Source organism: Taudactylus pleione, unplaced genomic scaffold (genome assembly GCF_031769625.1).
Source record: "Taudactylus pleione unplaced genomic scaffold, aTauple2 ptg000336l, whole genome shotgun sequence".
Lineage (NCBI taxonomy): Eukaryota > Metazoa > Chordata > Amphibia > Anura > Myobatrachidae > Taudactylus > Taudactylus pleione.
Genome location: NW_028284737.1, coordinates 5,185,133 through 5,210,349, shown reverse-complemented (window position 1 = coordinate 5,210,349; position 25,217 = coordinate 5,185,133). Strand labels below are relative to the sequence as shown.

The window sequence follows — 25,217 nt, the reverse complement described above, 5'->3', positions numbered from 1 at the left end:
GACGTCGCATGCCTATGTACAAATACACCTGTTTCTGTGAGATCTGCAGATGCCCGTATATGTCGGGGTGCAGAAGTAGACTGTGTCTGATGAGAGAATTATAGTGGATCAGAAGCATCAGACATGAGTGCAGCTACTTCTGCGCCCACATGCAAAGAGCAGATTTCATCTTATGACAAAAGATTATTTCAATAAAAAGGTCGGGTTCACTTCCAGTCGTTCATGATACAGCTAGATGTTTCCTCAGTATGTGGAAGGAAGTGAAAAAGAACTTGTGCAGAGCATCTTCTAGGTACAAGGTGTTTGCAGACAGGAGAAGGAGGAGGATGCCTTTACTACATGCGGGCGACAGAGTCTGGTTGTCAACCAAACATTAGCGACTGAAGGTACCTACAATGAAATTTGCTCCTGGATTTATTGGGCCATTCCAGATTCTGCAAATGATAAATCCAGTGGCATATCACCTAAAGCTTCCTGACACGCTTAAAATACCAAATGTTTTTCATGTCTCCCTCTTGAAACCATTAGTTCTGAATCGATATTCAAAGCACGATGATCCTCCTGCAGCTTTTCCAGTAGATCATCAGGAGGAGTATGAGGTAAAACAGATTTTGGATTCTAGAATATCTCGAGGTACAGTCCAAGTCTTGATAGACTGGAAAGGATATGGTCCGGAAGAGAGCTGTTGGATCAAGGCCTCAGATATTCACACACCCCAACTTCTTCAGAAATTCCATCAGAAGTTCCCTGGCAAACCATTTGTGGGGTGTTCGGTGGCCACCCCTAGAGGAGGGGGTAATGACACAGCGTCTATGGCCCAGAAATCCCTCTGGTGCATGCGCAGAAGGGTACACGGCGCAAGGGAATGGATACAGGTGCTGGTTAGCCTATAGAAGCCCATAGGCTTCTATAGGCTAACGCCATCTGAAGATGGCAATGCCCGCCGCATCAAAGCCCCAGAATAAATCGCATTCCGGGTGTTTGACTGCATTTCTTGCTTTGCTGCATCCCGCCCATAAAGTGGTATAATGGTGATAGGAAAATGTACTGTACTATGTTCTCCTGATAGTAGCGCCTCTATTCCCATAGATTGGCAAAATTCAATTCTCTTTGTCATATATTTGTTTCCTCTCCGTTTCCAAAGCAAAAGGATTTTTTGTTTTTGCTTTGTTTTGCTGCTGGTTGTTATGGGCAGGGCTGATTTGCGTGTATGGGGATGTAGCGTTGACAACTAGGCACCAGTTTTATGAAAGTCTCCATGTAATGTTAGGTTCTATTTGATGGATATTACTAAAGTGACCATAGTGCCTCCTATAATCACCTCTGGTTATAGCTTTAATAGGATCTTACAGACCGATTTGCAATTCTTTCCGTCCTATCCTGTTGTGTATATTAAATAATATATCTAATCAGTGGACTCCAGAAAACATTTTGCAGGGTAATTTGCTGCTAAAACCTGGCATAGATGTGGTGTTGAGAAAAGCGCTATGGGGAGCTCTGTACTCTGTACTAGGCCACAACAGGTCTTTATGGACATGTCATTGACTCAGCTGAGTGATTGGACCAAGGAAAGCACAATAGTCAGCTATATCCATAATCCAAAATAGGTGATTTGCTGCACTGTTTATACAAGAAGAGCGCACCAAGTAATATTGAGTTTATACAGGGACAGTAAATGTTTTATTTACTTTAGAACGTATTTAATTTATATATTGGTTGCTGAAGTGATATTTGCAATAATGTGTAATAATGGACAAACCAGACAAAGTTAATTCTCTAAGATTTATAAATGGATAAAAAAGAGGTGCACAGGTAGTTATTATAACGGTCTATCTTTCATATATGAAGCTGCAAATACAGAAATATAGGAGAGAAAACTGCTGTAAATTCACACACACACAGAAAAACAGAATCTATATTAAATATATAGGAAAGCAATGTTAGTTCTCTCTCTCTCTCTCTGGCTGGTAGGGGCAAAGAGTTGGGAAGGCAGGCTGGCTGGCTGAACTAGGGTTGGGCAGTGACTGGAAGGCTTACTGGACTAGCGGGGGCACAGGGTACACACCTGGTTACTTCTGCCAGGCATCCGGAAATCGCTTCGGTGGCATTTCCGGAGAGAGAGGGGGCCCGAGTGGCAGCGGTACCAGCAGCCAGGGAGAAAGAGTATTGGCGACCGCACCTGATTGGCTGCAGTTCTGTGAGCTGTGATTGGATTGCGGCCAGCTCCATATTTCTAATGTCACCAATGCTCTTTCATAAGTATTTTAATCACACCTACACTTAATGCTAGAAAGTGTTGAAAACTGTGTGAAGTGGCATTCTCACATTTCAAAGTTGAGTACGGAGACCATGGGGTATGTATAATAATCTGCGGACTGCAGGCATTGGCGAGTCCCATGTGAGACTGCCTGATGTTTTAAAGGAATAGGTATGAAATCCCGATGCCGGAAGCCCAATGAGTGAACATCCCGAAAGGGGCAGTTAAGTACCCTATTTCTCCCCTCCACCCCCCTCTAACCCTAACCCTCCCTTAGTGGTGCTTATCTCTAACCTCCCTGGGGGGTACCTAACACTAACCTCCTCCCAATGGTGCCTAACCCCCCCTTCCCACACCCTAAACCTAACCCTCATGGGGGGTTGTCTAACCATAACCTCCCCCCAGTGGTGCCTAAACCTAACCCTCACAGGGGGTTGCCTAACCTCCCCCCCGGTGGTGCCTAAACCTAATCCCCCCCCCCATCCCCGGGCTAATGCTGATACTTACCCGGATCCTTAGTTTGGAATTCTGGCAGTCGGGATGCTGATGCCGGTATCCTGATCCCCCTTCGTTATAGCGGCATCAGCATTGTTCCGGGCGGCGGGATTCCGGGCATCTGTATATTAGAGGCTGGCATCCTGTTTTAAAGCAGCAGTGATGTAAAGGGCAAAAACAGGTTGCTTTTGCCTTTTTTTTTTTTTTAATAATTTTTTTTTTTATTGAAACGCTGCACATACTCACAACCAAAGATTTCAAAGACAATATTACATTGTGTATGATAACATTCAGTACATAATACATTTCTGTGATATTTTCAATGTAGTCATATAAAATCTATATCAAATATTAACAAACAAACAAAATAAAAAAAATTCTCTCTCGCCCCCCCCTCCACCCCCGCCCAGAAGAAACAAGGCTCCTCTCACTTCCAATTTGTTCAGGGACCAATAGAAGTGATATCCATTGGAGGGTTATTTTCAATGTTCCGGAGTGTAAACCAAGTGGTATCCTTCACACTATTATAAATTTGGTGACGCATATCTAGAGAAAATGTAGATATAAATGACTCCCACATATTGAAAATTTTTTCTATTTTGGTTTCTTTTTCTAATACTACCTCTACCCAGTCCATTCGAAAAATGTTAAAAAATTTTGCTTTAAATAACGCAAAAGATGGGGAAGTAGTCGAGACCCATTCCTGCAGAATTGTCTTACGTGCTGCCGCGCTGATTGCTAAAAGCAGTCTTTTACTTCCTTTATTAGCCCTCATGTCCATAGGGATAATGCCGAAAATTGCCATTCTGCTATGAAAGGGACGTAATTAAGTAAAGATGATTCCGCATCTCTCTTTACTTGTAGCCAAAATCTTCTAACTATTGGACACAACCAGAAACAATGGTATAAATCAGCATAGTTTTCTCCACATCTATAGCAGGAGTGAGAAGATGTACTTCCCATCAGGAAACTTCTGTGTGGTGATATATAAGCTCTGTGGAAAATGTTTAAAGACCTCTCCACATAAATTGTTGATGTTAGAGACCTACAGGAGTAGTTTAGAGCTGTCAGTAGACTTTCTATCGTATATGTAGGACATTTTTGAACCCACTGTGAGAGTTCCCTAGTATTGGATGCATGATCCATATTTGTATTAAAATGCTGATAATAGATAGAGATGGCTTTTTTCAAAAGTGGTGGTTTAGAAAGAAAACTATCTATTGAATTATTCCAATCTCCCTCTGTAAATACCTGGATAACAGAATTAACGTAATGTTTTGCCTGCAAGAAGGCCATGGGGTATCCCGACAAAGTATTATATTTTTCAATGGCTTCACTAAATGTCAGTGCCCTATGTGACTCTCTATCTACCAAACATTCTATTCTCTGCATACCTCTTACTTGCCATAGTGTAAATGGGTAGGACGCCTGTCCCTCCTGAATGCTTTTGCCTTTTTAAATGACTGCTACGTTAAAACGTTGGTCAGTCTTGCACGGGACTCCCCAATGCCTGCTGTCCGAAGGCTATTACATTTACCCCATGGTTTCCATACTAAACTTTGTCGATGTGAAAATGCCACTTCTCCAGGGCCGGAGCTTCCACTAGGCAAGCTTAGGCAGCTTCCTAGGGGCACCCCGGCCACTAGAGGCCCTCCGATCTACCCCCCCACCTCCCCCCCATTTGCCGGGTGCCCGCTGATATTGTGTTACCAGCAGGCACCCGGCTCCTTCTCTACCCCTAACCTAAAGCACTCCCCTGGCGCCGGAGGATGGAGCTCACTCCTGAGCTCCGGGTCCCGAAGTGCACTATGGGAGTGACGTCATGAAGTCACTCCCATAGTTCCGAGGAGCAGGCGTCGGGGACGGAGCTCACTCCTGAGCTCCGTATTCCAGGTCCCGCAGTGCAGTATGGGAGTGACGTCATGACTCATCTTCCATCAGTAAATACTGATGGAAGATTTCTCCTGGGCACACAATTGATGTGGATTTGAAGCTACATTTTTAGCTTTAGGGGTCTATTTACTAAGAAGTGTTTGGAAAAGTGATAAGGTGCTAGCCAATCAGCTCCTAACTGCCATCTCACAGGCTGTGTTTGAAAAATGACAATTGGGAGCTGATTGGCTGGCACCTTATCACTTTTCACTCTTCACTTCTCCTAACACTACTTCGTAAATAGACCCCTAAGTCTTTTCATGAATTTGTGGAACAATTGCCTCATTCTGACACACCGTATTCTTGGCCACGTTTTTGGGACATTGTTCTCTGTATGAATCTGTGGAGTAATTTGTCCAAATTTGATTGTACCCCTGAAGAAGTCCCATGCTGGGGACGAAACGCATAGGGTCTGCCTTGGTGCCAAATCCATCCGCCACCAGTTAGGTTTTTCCCTTTGGGGTGATGGTGTGAAGTTACATCTACCCCACATAGGCGTTATGTATTGGTCACCATTTTATTGGATGTAAGCAAATTCAAATTTTTTGAAAAACTTTTTATCAAAAATAAACAAATTGATATTTTACTAACAAGAGGCCATTCGCTCATTTTTCGGGTGATTTCTTTGGTGAGAGGGTCTAATTCCAGGAAGTTTCATTTAATCCATTGATGGAGTATTCCTGGAACTTACACAAGAAGACTCAACTCTCAATGGTTCCAGGAACCAGAATCAATTAAAGACGTGTTCACCACAACAAGGAACTAATTGACTATTCATACAGTTAAGAAACTGGGTCTACATTTATATATCTGCACCTTCATAGCGCCCTCAGATCTTTTGATTGTGTATACATTCAGGTGCATAAATATTGGGACATTGACAGAATTTTCATATTTTGTCCTCTATTCACCACCACAATGGCCTTGAAATGAAACAAACAAGATGTGCTTTAACTGCAGACTTTCAAATTTAATTTGAGGGTAATTACATCCAAATCAGGTGAACGGTGTAGGAATTACAACGGTTTCTATATGTGCCTCCCACTTTTTAAGGGGCCAAAAGTAATGGGACAAACTAAACAATCCTAAATCTACCTTTCACTTTTTAATACTTTGTTGCAAATCCTTTGCAGGCAATTACAGCCTGAAGTCTGGAACGCATAGACATCACCAGACGCTGGGTTTCATCCCTGGTGATGCTCTGCCAGGCCTCTACTGCAAATGTCTTCAGTTCCTGCTTGTTCTTGGGGCATTTTCCCTTCAGTTTTGTCTTCATCAAGTGATTGCATGCTCAATCGGATTCAGGTCAGGGGATTGACTTGGCCATTGCATAACATTCCACTTTTAGCCTTTAAAAAACTCTTTGGTTGCTTTTGCAGTATGCTTCGGGTCATTGTCCATCTGCACTGTCAAGCGCAGTCCAATGAGTTCTGAAGCATTTGACTGAATATGAGCATATAATATTGCCCAAAACACTTCAGAATTCATTCTGCTGCTTTTGTCAGCAGTCACATCATCAATAAATACAAGGGAACCAGTTCCATTGGCAGCCATACATGCCCACGCCAGGACACTACCACCACCATGCTTCACTGATGAGGTGGTATGTTTTGGATCATGAGCAGTTCCTTTCCTTCTCCATACTCTTCTCTTCCCATCACTCTGGTACAAGTTGATCTTTGTCTCATCTGTCCATAGGATGTTGTTCCAGAACTGTAATGGCTTTTTTAGATGTTGTTTGGCAAACTCTAATCTGGTCTTCCTGTTTTTGTGGCTCACCAATGGTTTACATCTTGTGGTGAACCCTCTATATTCACTCTTGTGAACTCTTCTCTTGATTGTTGACTTTGACACATACACCTACCTCCTGGAGACTGTTCTTGATTTGGCCAACTGTTGTGAAGGGGTTTTTCTTCACCAGGGAAATAATTCTTCTGTCATCCACCACAGTTGTTCCGGGTCTTTTGGTGTTGCTGAGCTCTCCGGTGCGTTCTTTCTTTTTAAGAATGTTCCAAACAGTTGATTTGACCACACCTAATGTTTTTGCTATCTCTCTGATAGGTTTGTTTTGATTTTTCAGCCTAATGATGGCTTGCTTCACTGATAGTGACAGCGCTTTGGATCTCATATTGAGAGTCGACAGCAACTGATTCCAAATGCAAATGTCACACCTAGAATCAACTCCAGACCTTTTTACCTGCTTAATTGATAATGAAATAATGAGCCCACACCTGTCCATGAAATAGCTTTTGAGTTGATAGCCTCATTACTTTTGGCCCCTTAAAAAGTGGGAGACACATATAGAAACCGTTGTAATTCCTACACCGTTCACCTGAATTGGATGTACCGTAATTACCCTCAAATTAAATCTGAAAGTCTGCAGTTAAAGCACATCTTGTTTGTTTCATTTCAAAGCCATTGTGGTGGTGAATAGAGGCCAAAATCTGAAAATTCTGTCAATGTCCCAATATTTATGCACCTGACTGTATATATGTGTGTGTGTGTGTGTGTGTATATATATATGGAGGGGGAGAGAGAGGGAGGGGGAGTGAGATCTCTCTATCGCAATCCACATTAAATAGGGCTGCCTGAGAGTAAAAGTGACTTTCACAGGTCACAAATATAGAATGCAAAAAGATAAGGAATGTTCTCCAGCGCTCCTAATGGGAAAAAATAATGAACAGTTCTCTGTGGATCAAATATATGAAGATATAAAGTCAATTCGTGGTAATATAGCACCACTGAGTAGACATAGTCTGATGCTTCTATATCAATGTTAATCCGTCTTTAAAAAGAATAATTTTCAATAGTTCACCGTAGCTCCAACAATATCAGGTCATCACTCCACAATCAGATATGAATCCTTCATCAGCGTTCAACCTCCTCTGTGCAGATTTTCCAGATGTGCATATATGCAAGACAAAAGAGGGTGGCTGCAGTAGTGTAAAATCTTTACAGTTTTATTTTAAAGTTTAAAACATACAAAATTAATGCGTACCACAAAATACCTTTCAAGCAAGGCAAACTGTTCTGCATATAGGGGTATTAATCTGCTCCCCCTATAGAGCGTTACCTTTCCAGTCTGGGTACTTCAAGTGTAGTCACCACAAAACCAACGCGTTTCTACCTCATCTGAGGTCTTTATCAAGGTATATGGTAACAGAGTGATGTAGCCTGATATATATAGCCCATATGGGCGGAGCTGCCCCTTGAATTGGATGTAAATGAAATAAACTCTCTTCACATAACCTGGCACTGTCTCTGCATCCCCTGGTCCTGAAACGCTCACTATACCATGTGACCGATATTTGAGACCCGGAAGTGGCGCGTTCCACATGACCGCACGTGATGCGGTCCAACACACGGTACGCTCCCTCCCCTTCATTCACTGCGCTGCGCTCCACCGCTTGGAACGCAGCGTCTGTTCATGCATGAATATAAAGTGTACTGTGACTCACATATACAATGGGTACATTGTTATATAGGTTCTGCAACATAAATTATAGCAGCAGGTGTACAAACTAAAATTCATCCATTAAAACAGACTAAAACAATCATAGCTAGAAGCTGGTTGCTATGGGCACTGTCTGCTATGGCCACTGTCTGCATCCTGGAAGTGGAAGTCTCCTGGGGGGCGGCCAGTAACCAGGGAGAATAACAGTGCCTGGGTCATGTTGTCGCTCTACTCCCACCAGAAGGAAAGGACAGACACTCTGTATCAGGCCTGCTCAGGTAGTCCATTACAATAATAGCCTGGAAAAGCATATGCCACATTGGTTCTGGGCCACCTGATGCGTGTTCTCAGGGCCGTCTATTCCATTGGGCTTGTTGGGCAGTTGCCCAAGGGCCCGCCAACCCGCCCCCCTGCAGCCGTGGCCAGTTGGTAAATTTTTGATATTTTTAAAAGCACTGTGTTCCGATTTTGTCATGTTATAATTATAGGATTGTGCAGTTATTAGATATTATTGCAGCAATAAGCCCCGGGGCAGTGTGAGAGACATGACTGCTCATACATGGTAGCCTATCTGCAGCTGCTGTGGTATATTGATTTACTTGTGGGGATCTAAAGGTTTAATTTTATTGACCATTCACATTTTCTTCCTGTGAATGGGTGGGTAGGGGCCCCAGAGCATTGCTTTGCCCAGGGCCCACACTGCTGTTAAGACAGCCCTGTACACACTGAGACGATGGCCATTCGTTCCGACATCGGAGCGAATGTCCTTGAACGGGGATTGCCTGTCCACACTTGAACGAGTTAATGAATGATGGAACGATCACTGTTCCATCCTTCATTAACTTACCATAGGTCGCTTGCGATGTTGTCAGGGTTGCTGTGCACCATAAGTCTATTTACAGGGGTCTATTTATTAAGCAGAGTTAGGAAATAGAGTGAAAAGTGGTATACAGACTCCGACACGCAGAGATATAGAAGTCTTGCATGTGAAATGAATCAGTACAGTATCATAGAGCGGTTTCTCGCACCTGATTGCAACTAAGACGCATTTTTGGGTGAAAAGATGTTCTGCACAAGCCGCATGGGACCTGGCTGCTCACTTGCGCCAGGCGTCTCGCGCCGCATTGCCTATTGAGGCTAGCTGTATGAGGACACATCTGTACTGCTGGCTTACATTCAGCCATACTTGCCGACATTTTAAATCATCCTTCCGGGAGAAGCCCGCAGAGGAGACGCATTTGGCCACTTTGTGCGGTGGGGCCACGTTCGTATGTCATTAGGCTTAGCCCCTGTCACTGCAAACTGCCATGAATCGCAGGACCGGGAGGAGGCGGGCAGGGCACTTATCTCCCCATCTTGCCCACATCACTACGAAGATACGGACACTCTTCCGGGGATGTGGGGGGCAACCCAAAAATTTGGGAGCCTCCTGCACCTTCCTGGAGAGTAGGTAAGTGTGCGTTCAACTATGCATTGGTCCCCAAATTCTGAAGCCCAATAATAATACAATAAAAAACCCATACACATTGCTTGGACAAATATTCACTTTATTACAGATAATATTTAGAGATGGAATTATCTTTTATTGTGTTTGAGAATATAAACTCTTGGATGACTTTGGGGCTTGAAGTGGCTATTGGTTTGGATGCATTTGGGATTACAAAGGTATGTCAGGTGAATTTTATAATGGAGTAAAGGACATAAGTGTCCTAGTTTTCCATAATATAACGGAGGTTAGGAATAGAGCCGACGGCACATAAACTTCTAGTCAGGGATAGAGGGGTTAATAAAGTTAAAAATGTTTGTTTACAGTTATAGGCAGATGCGATAGGACGTTAGGTTAGGGGCGGAGTTAGGGAGAGGGGTAGAGAATCTACTGTGGTAAAATCTGCCTCTTTTGAATTGATCTGCGACCAGGAAAGTACTGTTCCTTCTTAGCAGATCTGTCTGTTGTGAATTAAAGTTCTTTATTCATCCCTACTTTCTCTTTCCCTACTTTATATCTTTCCCTACTCTCTTCTCCATACTTTCCCTATATCTACACTCTCTTTTCTTATCTTCTAATTTTTAATTTTTTGTTATTTTTATTTTTTCTTCTTACTTTCCCTTGCTCACTGTTGGAGCAGCATGAGCCGTCCCCAACGTGCGCGCTCGGTACCCGCCCGTCTGTCAGACGGAGTCGGGTCCGGCGCGCTTTATCCCCCCCTCTCTCAAGGCCTGCCCTCCCGGCGTTCGGGAGGGTAAGGCGTGCCCTCCTTGCAGTTGGGAAGCGGGGCGGGCGCGCGGCCGCGGCGCTGCCGCGAGACATCAGCTGCTCTGCCTCCGCCTGCCTCTGGTTCCCCTCTGGTCGCCAGTACTAGCGCGGCCGGGGACCAGGGCAGGCGGGGATCGGGGGAGGCCGAGCGTGCTACAGCACCCGCGAGAGTCACGGGCGCGCGCTCTGGCCTTTCCCGTGGGCGGCAGCGGGCTGTAACGCCGCCTGTCTCTTCTCCCACGGTGGCCGCTCAGATTGAGTCGGCCACTGTGCGGGCGGAGGGGCAGCGAAAAAGAGGGCATAAGCGTGCAGGCCGGGTGCCTGCACGCACGATACTATAAGCACAGGCAGGGGGCGGAGACAAAGGGGGTGGAGCCAGCGCCTGCACAGTGACAGGCAGGTTGGTCCTCCTCCCATTCTGCTCTCCTCTGTGTATAATGGTGACTCAGACATGGGTTCCCCCATGTCTGTAGTGGCCAGTTCTTCCAGGCCTGCAGGTGTGGCAGCAGCACAGGCAGTCTCTACACCTGCAGGGTCTGCGTCGACAGGGAGTGTTCCCTCGTTTGACGCTGGTGCCATTGCCGGACTGCTGGTCTCTGTGGTGGGTGCATTGACGCCGCTTTTGACCCAGCAACCCGGTAACGCTGAAACGGGGGGTCCTTCTGCATCAGCGGCGTCCGCCGTCCGGACGCAGCTTGGCCCTCTGGTACAGCAGTTAGGCAGGATTTGCGGTCTCTCCCTTGCTTCCACGCCAGCAACTCCTTCTGTTTCTTTCTCTCCCTCTGCAATCTCCCTTCCTCAGCCTAATCAGGCTGTGGGCACTGAAAATGCGCACGATGCTGCTTCAGTTTCTTCTTTTACAGACGACAGTCTGGAGGAGTTAGCAGTGGTCGCAGCTCCGACCAGAAGTGCGGTGGCTGAAGTCACAGCTGACGCAGGGATTGGAGGCAGCAATGCCTTTGCCAGTGCTTCTGGTGAGTGTGACAGTACATCTGACTGTGGGTCTACTTCCATTTCCTCCTCCTCTTCAAGCGATAGTTCGCATAAGGCTAGGTGTAAAAGGGCAAGGAGGTCTCGTAGACGCCGCTCACGTCGCCATAGGCATTCTAGCGAACGGTCCTCCGGCAGTAGTACCAGTGTAGATCGCGGAGCGGGTCCGGAGGATGTTGTACACTGTGCTAATACCGCTGTCACTCGAGGTATGCGTACCAGGGTTAAGCAGCGGATCAAAAAAGGGCGCTACGTAGATATGTTCACCCTTACAGCTACGGCGAAAAATGCGGCTGCGATCGCAAAGGCAAAAGGGAGTATTGGTCTGGAGGCCTTTAAGTCCTACACGAATTGGTTATCTGGGTTCTGCGTGTTCTCAACTTGCCAACTTAAAACCAGGCCTTCCGAGTACCTTAATGTTATAAGATATTTACACCTGATACATGGCCTATTCAAGGCCTCACGCAGTACGGCGTGGCGTCAATACGACGAAGAGTTTCGTCGAAAGCACATCCCAGTAAGGACTGCTCCCGTAGTCCAGGAGGAGCTCAGGCCTCCGCTGCGACACCCTCTGCCAAACGGTCAGGGGCCGGGACTTCAAAGTAAAGCGACAACTCCCATCCACTTGGATGCCATGGCAAAATGGTTAGACTGGTATCCTGTGCGGGACGACGCCGCCTTTTTAAGTAAGGGTTTTGCAGAGGGGTTTTCGCTTCCAACAATACGGCCTGTCGGTTCCGGGTCCCCTAGGAATTTACGCTCGGCCTGCGATTTGCCTCACGTGCTTAAGGACAGGGTTATGAAGGAGGTCGGGCTGGGTCGCATGATTGGACCTTTCCCGCAGCCTCCGATACCTAATCTGGTCCTTTCCCCGGTGGGTGTCGTCCCCAAGAAGGCCCCCGGGAGTTACCGTTTAATTCAGCACCTGTCACATCCGTCAGGCACGTCAGTTAACGACGCCATAGATGTTGAGGTCTGCCACGTACAGTACCAGTCATTCGAATCTGCGTTAGCGTAAGTTCGCGCAGTGGGTCCGGGTTCTTTCATGGCGAAAGTGGACATTGAGTCCGCCTTCAGATTGTTGCCCCTGCATCCAGAATCATTTCGCTTCATGGGGTTTCGGTTGCCGGATGGCTATTACCTGGACAAATGTCTCCCGATGGGTTGTTCGATTTCCTGCGCGTTCTTCGAGTGTTTCAGTTCCTTTCTCCATTGGTGTGTCGCGATGGGGTCTGGGGAGACGAGCATAGCTCATTACTTGGACGACTTCTTGTGCGTGGGTCCGGCCGGTTCGCGTCGCTGCAATCGTCTCCTTTTTTTTCATTGCAAGCACTATTCTCGGAATTTGGAGTACCTATTGTGCACGATAAACTGAGGGCCCAGCCACTAAGCTGGTTTTCTTGGGTATCGAAATTGATACCTTGGAGGGTCTTTGCCGGCTGCCGCCGGACAAGATTCGTCGTTTGCAGGATACTATCTTAGCACTGGCAGGAGGAAAGGTAACACTTCGTCAAAGTCAGTCCCTGCTTGGGCTGTTTAACTTCGCGTGTCGAATTATCCCGATGGGGAAGATTTTTTGTCGGAAGCTACAGAGGGCCTTGGTAGGGCTACGTCAACCGCACCATTTTCTGTGGCTGTCGTCTGAACTAAAGCTGGACCTGGCGGTTTGGGAATCATTTTTGGTCGATTTTAATGGAGTACGCGTTTGGCCTGCGGATCCTCAGCCTAATGCTTGCCTGCAGCTCTTCACGGATGCTGCTGGATCATCAGGTTTCGGATCTTTTTTGGGAGGAGATTGGTGTTTTTCAGTTTGGCCGGTGGAATGGGTACAGGCAGGATTGACCAAGAACTTGCTCCTACTGGAGCTGTTTCCCATAGTGGTGGCATTAGAGCTATGGTGTCAGCGGTTGCGTGACCGTTCCATAGTTTTTTGGTGCGATAACCTGGGGGTAGTACATGCGATCAATAACCAAAGATCGTCGTCGCTACCAGTGTTGCGGCTTCTTGCTTGGCTGGTTCTGCGCGCTTTGCAGTTTAACATATTGTTCACAGCTCGTCATGTGCCAGGTACTGATAATTCCATTGCTGATGCGCTCTCCAGACAGGATTGGCGGAGGTTCCGCGAATTGGCCTCGTACACGGCATTAAAAGGTGAGCTTTGTCCATTTCATTGTTGGCAGATCATCAAACCAGAATGGAAGATCTCGCATGTCGGTCCGTGGCCCCACGGACGTTGATGGCCTACCAGACATCTTGGCAACAGTGGGAGACGTTTTTTGCAAGGACGAAGTTCGTCAGGTAGTTCTCGGGATGCTAATATGGTTGCTTTCGTTTGTTTTTTGTTCGATTCCGGCAGGTCGCGGGCTTATGTTGCCCAGAGGCTTGCTGGGATTTCGTTCTTTTTGCGCCTAGCGGGGCGGAGGGACATAACTAAGAGTTTTTTAATACAAAGGGCCCTTAGGGGTTGGTCTCGCGTCAGGCCTGCCACGGATGACCAGCGTCGTCCTATTGGCCCTGATTTGTTAGAGCGTCTAGGTGAAAGTTTGACGGGCATTTGTTCTTCGCAATTCGAGGTTCTGTTATTCCGCCTCGCTTTTGCGATGGCCTTTCATGGGGCTTTTCGCATCAGCGAGCTGGTAGCGTCTTCGCGCCGCGCTCAGCCCCCTCTGCTTCGTTGTCACATTTTGCTGCGCGATACGCTGTTGTGCCGTATTCGGCGTTCCAAGACCAATCAGATGGGTAGAGGTCGCTTGGTGTCCCTGAAATCCTGTCCTGATGACGGGATTTGTCCGGTTCACTTGGCTTCCCAATATACTCTTTGCAGGCCAATGCGGCCGGGGGCTTGGCTTATGCATGAGGACGGAAGTCCTTTGACTAAATTCCAATTTAGATCGGTCTTCCATCGCTGCATACGGCACCTCGGACTTTCCCCTTCGGATTACGGCACCCATTCTTTTAGAATAGGTGCCGCCACTTTTGCGGCCTCCTCGGGTCTTTCTTCACAGGAGATCCAGGCTCTCGGAAGATGGAAGTCCAATGCCTACAGAAGTTATGTTCGTCTGGAATCATAAATTGTTATACTTTATTCGTTTGGACTTGAGTGCCTTGGCCAACTCGCTGCCTTTCCGGTGGGGGTCCCGAGAGATTTTGCCCTGTTTTTTGCCCTGCTTTGGACATTGATCGTTTAGCTTAATATAATATTAATGTGAACGAATGAAATATAGAAAAGATCCAGCAGGTTTTTTTGTAGGTTTTCACCTCGGGTCGAGTCTTCCTCCCCCCCTCCCACCCTCCCACTCCTCCTTTGTGATTTACATGCTGCATATATACTTATCTATTTTATTTCTGTATATTTGCAGGTGTCCAGGATGCTAGGCCCATTTGGTTCATTGGTCACTCTTTTATTTTTTGGGCCGGGCAGTCGCGCTTTGCTGTAGATGCCTCCGTGTTCCCACATTGGGAGAGTGTTAGGTGGTTGGGGCAGAGGGGCATGCTTGGGAAGCTTTGTTGCGCAACTTGCACAGGTCAGTAGCTGAATTTGGTTCCCCTTTAGTGTTAATTATACATCTCGGGGGCAATGATCTGGGCCAGCAAACTTCCTTAGAGTTGCGCCATGCGATTGTTCGTGACTTGAGAGAGGTGGTTCGGTTATTGCCTAACTGCCTTTTGGTGTGGTCCCCTATCATCGCCAGGCTTTCATGGTGGTATTGCTATAATAGTGTGGCTTTGGACAGGTCCAGGAGGAAGGTTAACAAATGGGTGGCCAGGCACGTGCTGGAATTGGGAGGGTTGGTGGTGCACCATCCTTTAATTCGGATTCAGGATGCCCACCTTTTCCGCAGGGATGGCGTTCATCTTACTGAGGAGGGAAATTTTTTGTTTCTAGAAGATATTTTTGCAGTTTTTAAGGGCTTGGTTGGTTAGCATGGTGGCGAGCTGCTTCTCTCCTGAGAGCCGCTGTGGCGGGAAAGACCGGCAATATTGAAGTGTCCATCTTGCAGCAGTAATAGCGGTGCGCACCCCTTCAATGCACTGATAGGCTGATTTCACCCTATTGGGGTCAGCGGCACCTCTCGACCGAGCAGGATGAATGGTGCATTGGCATGGGTGTTGGGGCCGCATCACTTGCTCTGAAAGGGATAGTTGGCCCTTGCAAGTTTTTAAGATCACCCTACCCTTGTCTGGGATAGTTGGCCCTCACAAGTTGTGATTTACTTCCGGCCTAAGACAAGTGGACGCTGGTTAGTTGCCGTTCTTTCTCCTGCCACCATGTCTACCTTTGTAACCAAATAAAGCTGGCCAATTAATTTAAATGGCATAACTTGGTCTCCTGTGTTTATTTTAGTTAAGTTTAATTTAAGTTTATGGGTCACATCTATCATCTGACGATAGAAGTTTAATATAACGGAGGTTAGGAATAGAGCCGACGGCACATAAACTTCTAGTCAGGGATAGAGGGGTTAATAAAGTTAAAAATGTTTGTTTACAGTTATAGGCAGATGCGATAGGACGTTAGGTTAGGGGCGGAGTTAGGGAGAGGGGTAGAGAATCTACTGTGGTAAAATCTGCCTCTTTTGAATTGATCTCCCACCCTCCCTACCCTCTTGTGTCTTGTGTCGGCTTTATTTCATTGGCAGGGAAAGACCGGCAATATTGAAGTGTCCATCTTGCAGCAGTAATAGCGGTGCGCACCCCTTCAATGCACTGATAGGCTGATTTCACCCTATTGGGGTCAGCGGCACCTCTCGACCGAGCAGGATGAATGGTGCATTGGCATGGGTGTTGGGGCCGCATCACTTGCTCTGAAAGGGATAGTTGGCCCTTGCAAGTTTTTAAGATCACCCTACCCTTGTCTGGGATAGTTGGCCCTCACAAGTTGTGATTTACTTCCGGCCTAAGACAAGTGGACGCTGGTTAGTTGCCGTTCTTTCTCCTGCCACCATGTCTACCTTTGTAACCAAATAAAGCTGACCAATTAATTTAAATGGCATAACTTGGTCTCCTGTGTTTATTTTAGTTAAGTTTAATTTAAGTTTATGGGTCACATCTATCATCTGACGATAGAAGTTTATCTGAACCTGGTTGCTAACTACACACATTACCTGTTGGAAATGATTCTCCTGTAATACACATTATTTTGTTGCTTGAGAAAGTGATGTGCCGTCTCTCTATTCCTCAAGCTAATAAATGGAGTTCTACACAGTACTTCATTATATCTATTAGTAGACAGCTGCTCAGTGCCCACTGATCTTGCTGTGTTTGGGATGTATAGAGTAATTTGTATGGATGATAGTCCAATCAAGAGGCAAGCAGGCCCTGGATTCAAATGGGTATGTTTGTAGTTGCAACTTGTTCTGTTTGCATTGGACCACAATGATGCTGTGATATGTAATGCAATACTAATCTCAGTGGTAAGTCACAGTGCAGGATCTATGGAGGTTTTTCATGTTTTTTTTTTTTCTGGTTTGTCCAGTTTTGTGGTGATATTTCAGTCATTTCACTACTAAATCCTCATACATGGCATTACCAATTGGATCTTCAGTATCCCCAAGAGACAGCTCATTTAGTATTTATTAGATGTCCTGCATGGTAGTGGGACAGGCATATCTCCTTATCAAGGTTTCTTTACACCATTGCACAAAATAGGACACCTACTGGTGTTTTATATATGCATTTTAAATGTTTTGATATTACGTAGGGTTCATATAATTGGATCTGATGTAATATTTTATTTTTACTTATTTTATACAGACAGAAACATGCATGGGTCTCACGGATCTGTGCATCTTTCTGTGTTACTCGGATCCGCTCAGGCCAGACTCCCTAACCTAAAGCAGTGTGCGAGTGAAACACCTACACTCTGTATTACATTGCCTGAGTTTTATGCTCACAATGGCCAAACATCTGGATACATGTTTTGCCATTGTGAGTAGCGGAGGTGTCAGAGGCATGCGAGTTTGCATGTTCTCACACCCTATTACATTGGGTGAATTCTGAAAATGTGCGGGTATAGCTCTATACTTGCTCAATTTCAAAACTTACACCCTATTACATCTTGCCCTAAGTCTGTATTGCAGCCCAGGGTGCCAATAATTTTGGTATATAAAAATCTATGTATTTAAAATGACACCATCACACCACAATGTCTCCCCCTCTTAACCAGCAGGAGATTCAGGGGTCCTTTTGCAGCCCTGTTTGAGAACTGAGGGGAAAAAGCTGGGAGGACCAATCGCAAGTCACATTCCAATGTTAGCTACTTGCGATTGGTCTCCTGGCTCAGACTCTACCACTGCTGCCATTTGCAGGTGGCATCAAAACAAAATGTTGAAACAAGTGGCTGCGTGTGTTATATGCATGGGCACAATGATGCAGAATCGGTCTGTAGACCATTGGAAATAGGATGCATAGGGGTCTATTTACTAAGGAGTGTTATGAGACAGAGTGAAAAGTGATAAGGTGCCAGCCAATCAGCTTCCAAATGTCATTTTTCAAACACAGCCTGTGAGATGACAGTTGGGAGCTGATTGGCTGGCACCTTATCACTTTTCACTCTGTCTCCTAACACTGCTTAGTAAATAGACCCCTTAATGTTATTTTAGCATGCTGGGCAGAGAACGCTAATGCTTTAGATCTCACAATAAATCGTATATGTGCTCTTCTTCAAGGTGCTTTTAATTTTGGAATTGTGTAACAACTGTGTATTAATGAACATGAGCCACCTATTGAGGTTTGGGATCAGCACATGCTCTTAAATGTACTTGAGTACTTGGCAAAAGTAGGTGGAATCCATTGCTAAGCCGTGCAGAATGTTACTGACAGACCGTGTAAGCAGGTGGACCATGCAAGTGTCTATATTTGGCTATTTTATAGCTTATTTCAGTTGGTTGTGAGTTTTTCATAGCAATGTTCTTTTTACCAATCTCACTGAATATCTGACAGTAGAAGGTAAATATTATAACTCTGCATTCTTCTTTGACGATATATAATAATAATAATAATAATAATAATAATAATAATAATAATAATAATAATAATAACATGGGTCCTGGTGCTCCAAATAGTTACTGTATTAAATTGGTTAATTTTGTTTTCTCTCTTTTTATTTTCCCCTTTAGGGAGCAACCCATATTTAGCACCAAAGCTCATGTCTTCCAGATTGATCCAAACACAAAGAAGAACTGGGTTCCCACCAGCAAACATGCAGTTACTGTGTCCTATTTCTATGATAGCACAAGGAATGTCTACAGGATAATTAGTCTGGATGGGTCGAAGGTAAAGAGGCCACCCTTCTCCTTGTTGTGTTTTCTTTGTATATGCACCGTAATGTAAGTGCATTGACAAGTGCGTTCAGTCTGTGTTCTTGTAATCGTGCGTCTGTGATAACACAGGAACTTATTGTCTAAGCTAAATTAATATGTAAATGCTTCTTATCCGCATCTGATTGTGTTTGCAATGTGTCCCTAGTGAGATTAAATAAGTTTGCTACTGGGGTGTAACGCTCAGATACATTGAAATGCAACAAGAATAATAAAATAATGCAACGAAGGTTAAATGCACATAAAAGCTCAGTTATTCTAATTTGGTACAATTATCATCTTATTTCTATATTTATTTACAGACAGTCACTTGTGTTATAAACTCATATTGAATACAGAATGTTAAAATCAGTGGTTATGTAGTTTGCTAATGAAGCAAAAACCAAACCACTTCCTTTGTATGTCAGTGACAGGTGAGCTTTTTCCTCTGTCTTCACCCACCTTCCCAACTCTGCCCTCCACACACACTCTTGGGGGTCATTCAGACCCGGTCGCAAGCACTGAGCGCTCGCAACCGGGTCGATGTATCCCCACTGGGCATGCGCACGTCGGAGCCGGCTCTGACGTGCATATGCGCAAGACCGGGGTAGCGATGGGCGCTCCGTCGCTACGGGTCTCGCACCAAAGACCTCGTTTGGGAGGCGTGCATGGGGCGTGCCCGGCCAAACGGAGGCGTTCCCGACGGAACGCTTGCCGTTTGGGGTCGGCCCCACTGACATCAGCAATGATGTCAGTGGGGAGCTTCCTGCTCATTCAGAGCAATCGCTTGCAGCAAGCGTTCGACTCTGAATGAGGTCCTCTGTCTGTCTCTCATTTCTGTTCCCCTTCACCTGTTTGTCTCTTTCCGTCATTTCTTTGGCCCCCTGTGTCTGCCACCCCTTTACGACTTTCTCGGACAAGAGGGTACATTAATGACTATATTATTGTTTTTATTGCACTTCCTTGATTTAAAGTGGCATCATTTTTATACTGAACTGAAATTTATATCCATCAACTAGATAGATAGATACATACATATATATATTGTTCCATCATGCATACAGGTTTGGAGCATTAGTAGAGGCTACTCTGGGACATTTACAGTGAAAATCTAGAAAGAACATTAAGGGGCTCATTTATTAATGATCGCATTTTGCAATGCGATCAGGACATGCAGTACCGCCCATGATCGCATTGCAAAATGCGTTCATAGCGGCCGAATGTATGATCAGGCATATGCAGGGTGACGGCTCCGAAAGGAGCCCATTCCTGCGATGTGGCCGGAGGCTGCTGCGCATGCGCAGTCACGGGGACTGCACATGAGCGGCGCCCATTGCTGGCGGAGGGATCTGGGAGATCCCTACGCAGGCTGACATGCGGTAAGTCCCCATAGGCTACAGCGGCTAACGCTATCTTCGCATTCCCGATATTGATACATTTGGCAGCATCGCTTCCCCCATAGAAACCTATCGGGGAGGCGGCTGCCGGTGGCAATGGAGGTATCGCAGCAGGTATCGGAGATACCTGCTGCGGTCCCTTCTTCATACATCCGGAGGATACTTAGTATTTGAGGTAAACCCCCGAAAACAGGTGTTTTCAGGGAATTTACCTCAAATTCTCTTTGATAAATGGGCCCCTCAGTGTTTTGACTGAATAGAGGAGGCCGCTATTGTGTGGGCTGATTCAATATTCATCAGACTGCAGGCAGGCCCAGTTCAGAAGGAAATGCAGGCATCACCAGGAACGGATTAAGAGCCTGATTCAGGTTGGATCACAAGGCTGCGCTCGCACACACCCCGCTCGCTGCGAAAATATGCTAATGAATGCAATCGCACAGCAACCGCAGCTCTAAACCAAGACACCCACGACTGTATAAAGCCGCCCACTTCCCATGACATGCATCCGCAAGTCAGCGAAAACATCAGTAACATTGGAACCATCCGCACAGTTGTGGTTGAACTGACCCTACCGCACAAACTGCTAAACTTAATGTCGCCATCTAGACTTCTGCCAGTATATGTTATCGCAGGAGCTTAATTATGCATGCCCCTGTATCGGCGTTTAAACGCACAGGCACGCCTACGTTTCTCTGACCACCCCCGCTTCCCGGTCGCAGTGGCTGGTTCGCACACATGCACTGCATCTTATATGCATGCGCAGAATGCAAACATCGGCTGGCTGCGTGCGAACGCAGCCTTGTGATCCAACCTGAATCAGTCCCATGGGCCTTGAGTTGACAACAATCAAGAGCTTATTCTTAGAAGCAGATGAGCTGTGACTAATGCCGTGTGGGTGTGGCCAGTGCCATGTGGGCGTGTACACCCCTACACTATCTACGCCAAGGTCTTTCTAAATACATAAAAAGTAAAAACTGCATTATTTTTTGAGGCAAATAGAAATACCATTTTAATACTTAATGATACATGGCCGACCATTTGGCCATGTGGGCGACTGGTCATAATCTTGCTGTCATGATGGGCCTATTTTTATGTGGAGGCCTGGGGTTGTAGTCCATTTAGCCCGATTGTTAATCTGGCCCTGCGTATCACTAAGTCACGAATATTGGCATGACTAAAAAATGTCTGCCATCAATGAGACTAATGCAAAGTGGAACGCAAGTCTATTAAGGGAGTGTAGTTTGTGTGTTTTCACTCTGCACATGCTCTGAAACCAAGCTGGTGTAACTATGGGCAATGCAGAGATGTATGCCAACCTAGAGCATCCACGCCTCCTAAGGGGTATAATAACTAGGCGGTAAAAGGGAATACTCATGTACGCTAAGTTCAGTCAGGGCACGATGATGGAATAGCGAGCTATGTATAGTAGTGCATATAGTATAGTGCTGACGCAAGTGTGCACTAATGGTGATGATGGGTATTAAACCAAGCGCGTGACAGCATAGATGTGTACAACAATGCATAAGGGCTAATATACACGATTCATTCAATGCACCTAATGCAAAAGCAATTGCAGGTGAATGGCATTCTGTTCTGCATCAGTATCTATAAGTCTAGTAACCGGCAGATTAAATATCTTATTAAATAGTAATAGGAAATGACAAATGAAGGAGAGTGTTGGTAGTCACTCTTTCTAATATGTACCTTAACACAGACAATTTGATACACGCATCATTATTGTTTAGCTTATAACCTAAAGTAATGCAGCGTGCATGTTATATCATTGATCACTTTGTCACCCTTACATCCAGGGCCACATCTAACTATGGAGTATACTTACTAAAGTGTGGGTTTTTAGAGGTGGAGATGTTGCCCATAGCAACCAAATAGATTCTAGCTATTATTGCAGCATTTTTCAACCACTGTGCCATGGCACACTTGTGTGCCGCAAGCGGTTGTCAAGTATGCCGCATCGGTCAGCTCAGCGCACTTGTACTGCAGTGTGTTTTATTCCTGAGGAGGCCAATGTAGTGTGTTATATTCCTGAGGAGGCCAATGTACTGTGTTATATTCCTGAGGAGGCCAATGTAGTGTGTTTTATTCCTGAGGAGGCCAATGTAGTGTGTTATATTCCTGAGGAGGCCAATGTAGTGTGTTATATTCCTGAGGAGGCCAATGTAGTGTGTTATATTCCTGAGGAGGCCAATATGTGTGTTATATTCCTGAGGAGGCCAATATGTGTGTTATATTCCTGAGGAGGCCAATATGTGTGTTATATTCCTGAGGAGGCCAATGTAGTGTGTTATGTTCCTGAGGAGGCCAATGTAGTGTGTTTTATTCCTGAGGAGGCCAATGTAGTGTGTTTTATTCCTGAGGATGCCAATGTAGTGTGTTATATTCCTGAGGAGGCCAATATGTGTGTTATATTCCTGAGGAGGCCAATGTGTTATGTTCTGGGTTGTTTGTGGACCCGGGGTGGTAGCAGGAGCGATCACAGGAACAGATTGAAAGGTAAACGTGGAACTTTTAATGATTGGTTTAACAGACATGGGAATGGCAAGAAATAGTCCAGGTATAGCACTAAAGTGCACTTAACAACTGTAGTGGAGTAAATGGGAGAATGTCCAGAAAGTGACAGGTAGGAACAGTCCAGTATGCAGGTATGGTGAGCTGTAACAAAATGCAGGCAGAGGTAACGAAGTCCAGCTGGGTGTAAATGGAGGTAAGGTGCAGGGAAACAGCAGGTTCAGGTTCTCAGGCAGGGGAAAAGGTAAAGGGAGGGTGCAGGGTAAGCCTAGCCGACACAGGTGCTCAGGCAATAGGAAAGGTAATTGCAGGAGGCAGGGAAATCCAGCAGGGTTGGAGCAAGTCAGGTGAAGCAGGCTTAGGCAATGAAACCAGGTGAAAGCACAGGAACTCACTCTCTCAGCTCTCACTGAGAAACACGTTGCACTGGCAATGCAAGGGAGCTCTGAACTCCCTTAAATCCCCAGTGCTCAGCCGTGACTGGTCAGAGAGGAGCATGTGACACAACAGGATAGGGCAACTAGGTCACCTACCGGAGACAAGATGGCGGCGCCCATGCCAGAACGGAACAGAAGCACCACCAGGCCTAACCAGACCAGAGTGACAGTATGCCCACACGAACCACAGCCAATGCTCCCCGCCAGGCACCAGTGCCAACGCCAGACGCCCCTCGCCATAGTGTCCTCACAGGTATTACCCGTCGACTACCATACGGAGAAACCCCGATCGTGACACAATGTAGTGTGTTATATTCCTGAGGAGGCCAATATGTGTGTTCTATTCCTGAGGAGGCCACTGTAGTGTGTTTTATTCCTGAGGAGGCCAATATGTGTGTTTTATTCCTGAGGAGGCCAATGTAGTGTGTTCTATTCTTGAGGAGGCCACTGTAGTGTGTTTTATTCCTGAGGAGGCCAATGTACTGTGTTATATTCCTGAGGAGGCCAATGTAGTGTGTTATATTCCTGAGGAGGCCACTGTAGTGTGTGGTGTTCCTGAGGAGGCCAATATGTGTGTTATATTCCTGATGAGGCCAATGTAGTGTATTATATTCCTGAGGAGGCCACTGTAGTGTGTTATATTCCGGAGGAGGCCAATATGTGTGTATATTTTTATGTGGGAGTCAATGTTTACGTTTTTTTCAATGGTCATGCACGCTGCATCGCCGGATGGTGTGCCTTGGCAATTTTAAAATCTTGGTTGAAAATCACTGTATTATCGTCTAGACCAGTGGTGTTAAACTGACCCTTCTGCTGCTGTGGGACTACATATCCCAGCATGCCCTGCCACCGTTTTAGCATGCCCTAATAGCAAAACTGTGGCAGTGCATGCTGGGATATGTAGTTCCACTGCAGCTAGAGGGGCCAGAGTTTGACACCACTGGTCTAGACAGTGCTAGATACATGTTAAGTAGAATCTGATTGGTTGCTATATGCAACATCTCCACTTCTAAAAACCCGCACTTAGTAAATGTAACCCTATATCTTGACTTAAACCCATATGCCGGATACGAAATCTCAAATAATTATTTTAATCCATAACAAAATAAAACTATGTTCTGGGCTCTCATCTTCAGCTTGTGTAATGTGGGTGGCAATGGTGCTGCCTAAAGTACCTTAAGAAACATCTTTAAATAAAATACATCTGCTAATAACTCCGCTATTATGTAATTCTATTTCGGACTTTAATCTCTATTCACGCTGTTGACTTAAAAGCCCAACCATATCAAGCCCTGACAATACCACATGTATTATCTTTATGAATAGGCCGGGCTATTTTGATGCTGCACATACAGCTGCAGGGCTGACTCATTCTTATATATGTCATAGCATTGAGTCTTTCCGCAACAGCCAGCTATTTTATTATCAACATTGATGGAGAGGTGCACCTTCTAGCAGACAGTTTAAATAAACATTCATTTTGGGCATGCAGCAGTTTAATTAACTTTTTTTTTAGGCTCTGAGCTATATTTGTGGATCTGAGACATCGTCAGCAAATACCAGTCCTTGCTTTTCTATGGCAGATGTTTTCAAACTTTTTGTGATGATTCTACTTTTCCCTGTGAATGGAATTTACTTGGCGCTGTATTTATCAAGCGGTGGAGAGACATTTCATAGGTGCATCAGGCTTGATCAACTCTCTTTGCAATTTAACAAAGGGTTACGCTTAACTCTATCTGCTGGGTAATACCATCTTGGCGTTACCCATACCTTTCAATGGGGACCTGAGGCTTTGCTAGGACCCCGCCATGTTAAATAACAATATACAGTAAATGCACGGTCGGCTGCTGTACATGTTAATTTCACACTCACCCTTTTCCAGCAGCGTTAGGCTGCTGACAATCCAGAAGAAGACATCGTCGAGGAGGGAGATAATGCCGCACATCACCGGACATGTAAATATTGATAAAACTGGCGGTATCTGAGCATGTATCCCTGCAAGAAATAGCGATACAAAACAAAGGATAATGCAGGTTAAAATGACTAAAGCTGGCCACACATCTAAAGATTATCTGTCCAAGCAGCCAACTAGTTGATCGGTTGGAATGAAGATCTGGTAACGTATGGGAGTAACTGATGATCAGCAATTTGCTCCTAAATGCCAGAACATAGATGAAAAT

The 25,217-nt window shown here is 45.6% G+C and overlaps 1 protein-coding gene across 3 annotated transcripts in view; it reads left to right on the top strand.

Moving 5' to 3' along the window:
* The window catches only part of HOMER1 (homer scaffold protein 1), a 129,819-nt gene that overhangs the window by 22,244 nt on the left and 82,358 nt on the right, over positions 1-25,217 (top strand). For all 3 annotated transcript variants that reach the window (XM_088443918.1, XM_088443917.1, XM_088443916.1), the window contains one exon: positions 18,498-18,654. In XM_088443918.1, the coding sequence (XP_088300044.1) occupies positions 18,498-18,654 (157 nt within the window). The remainder of the gene's footprint in view (positions 1-18,497; positions 18,655-25,217) is intronic.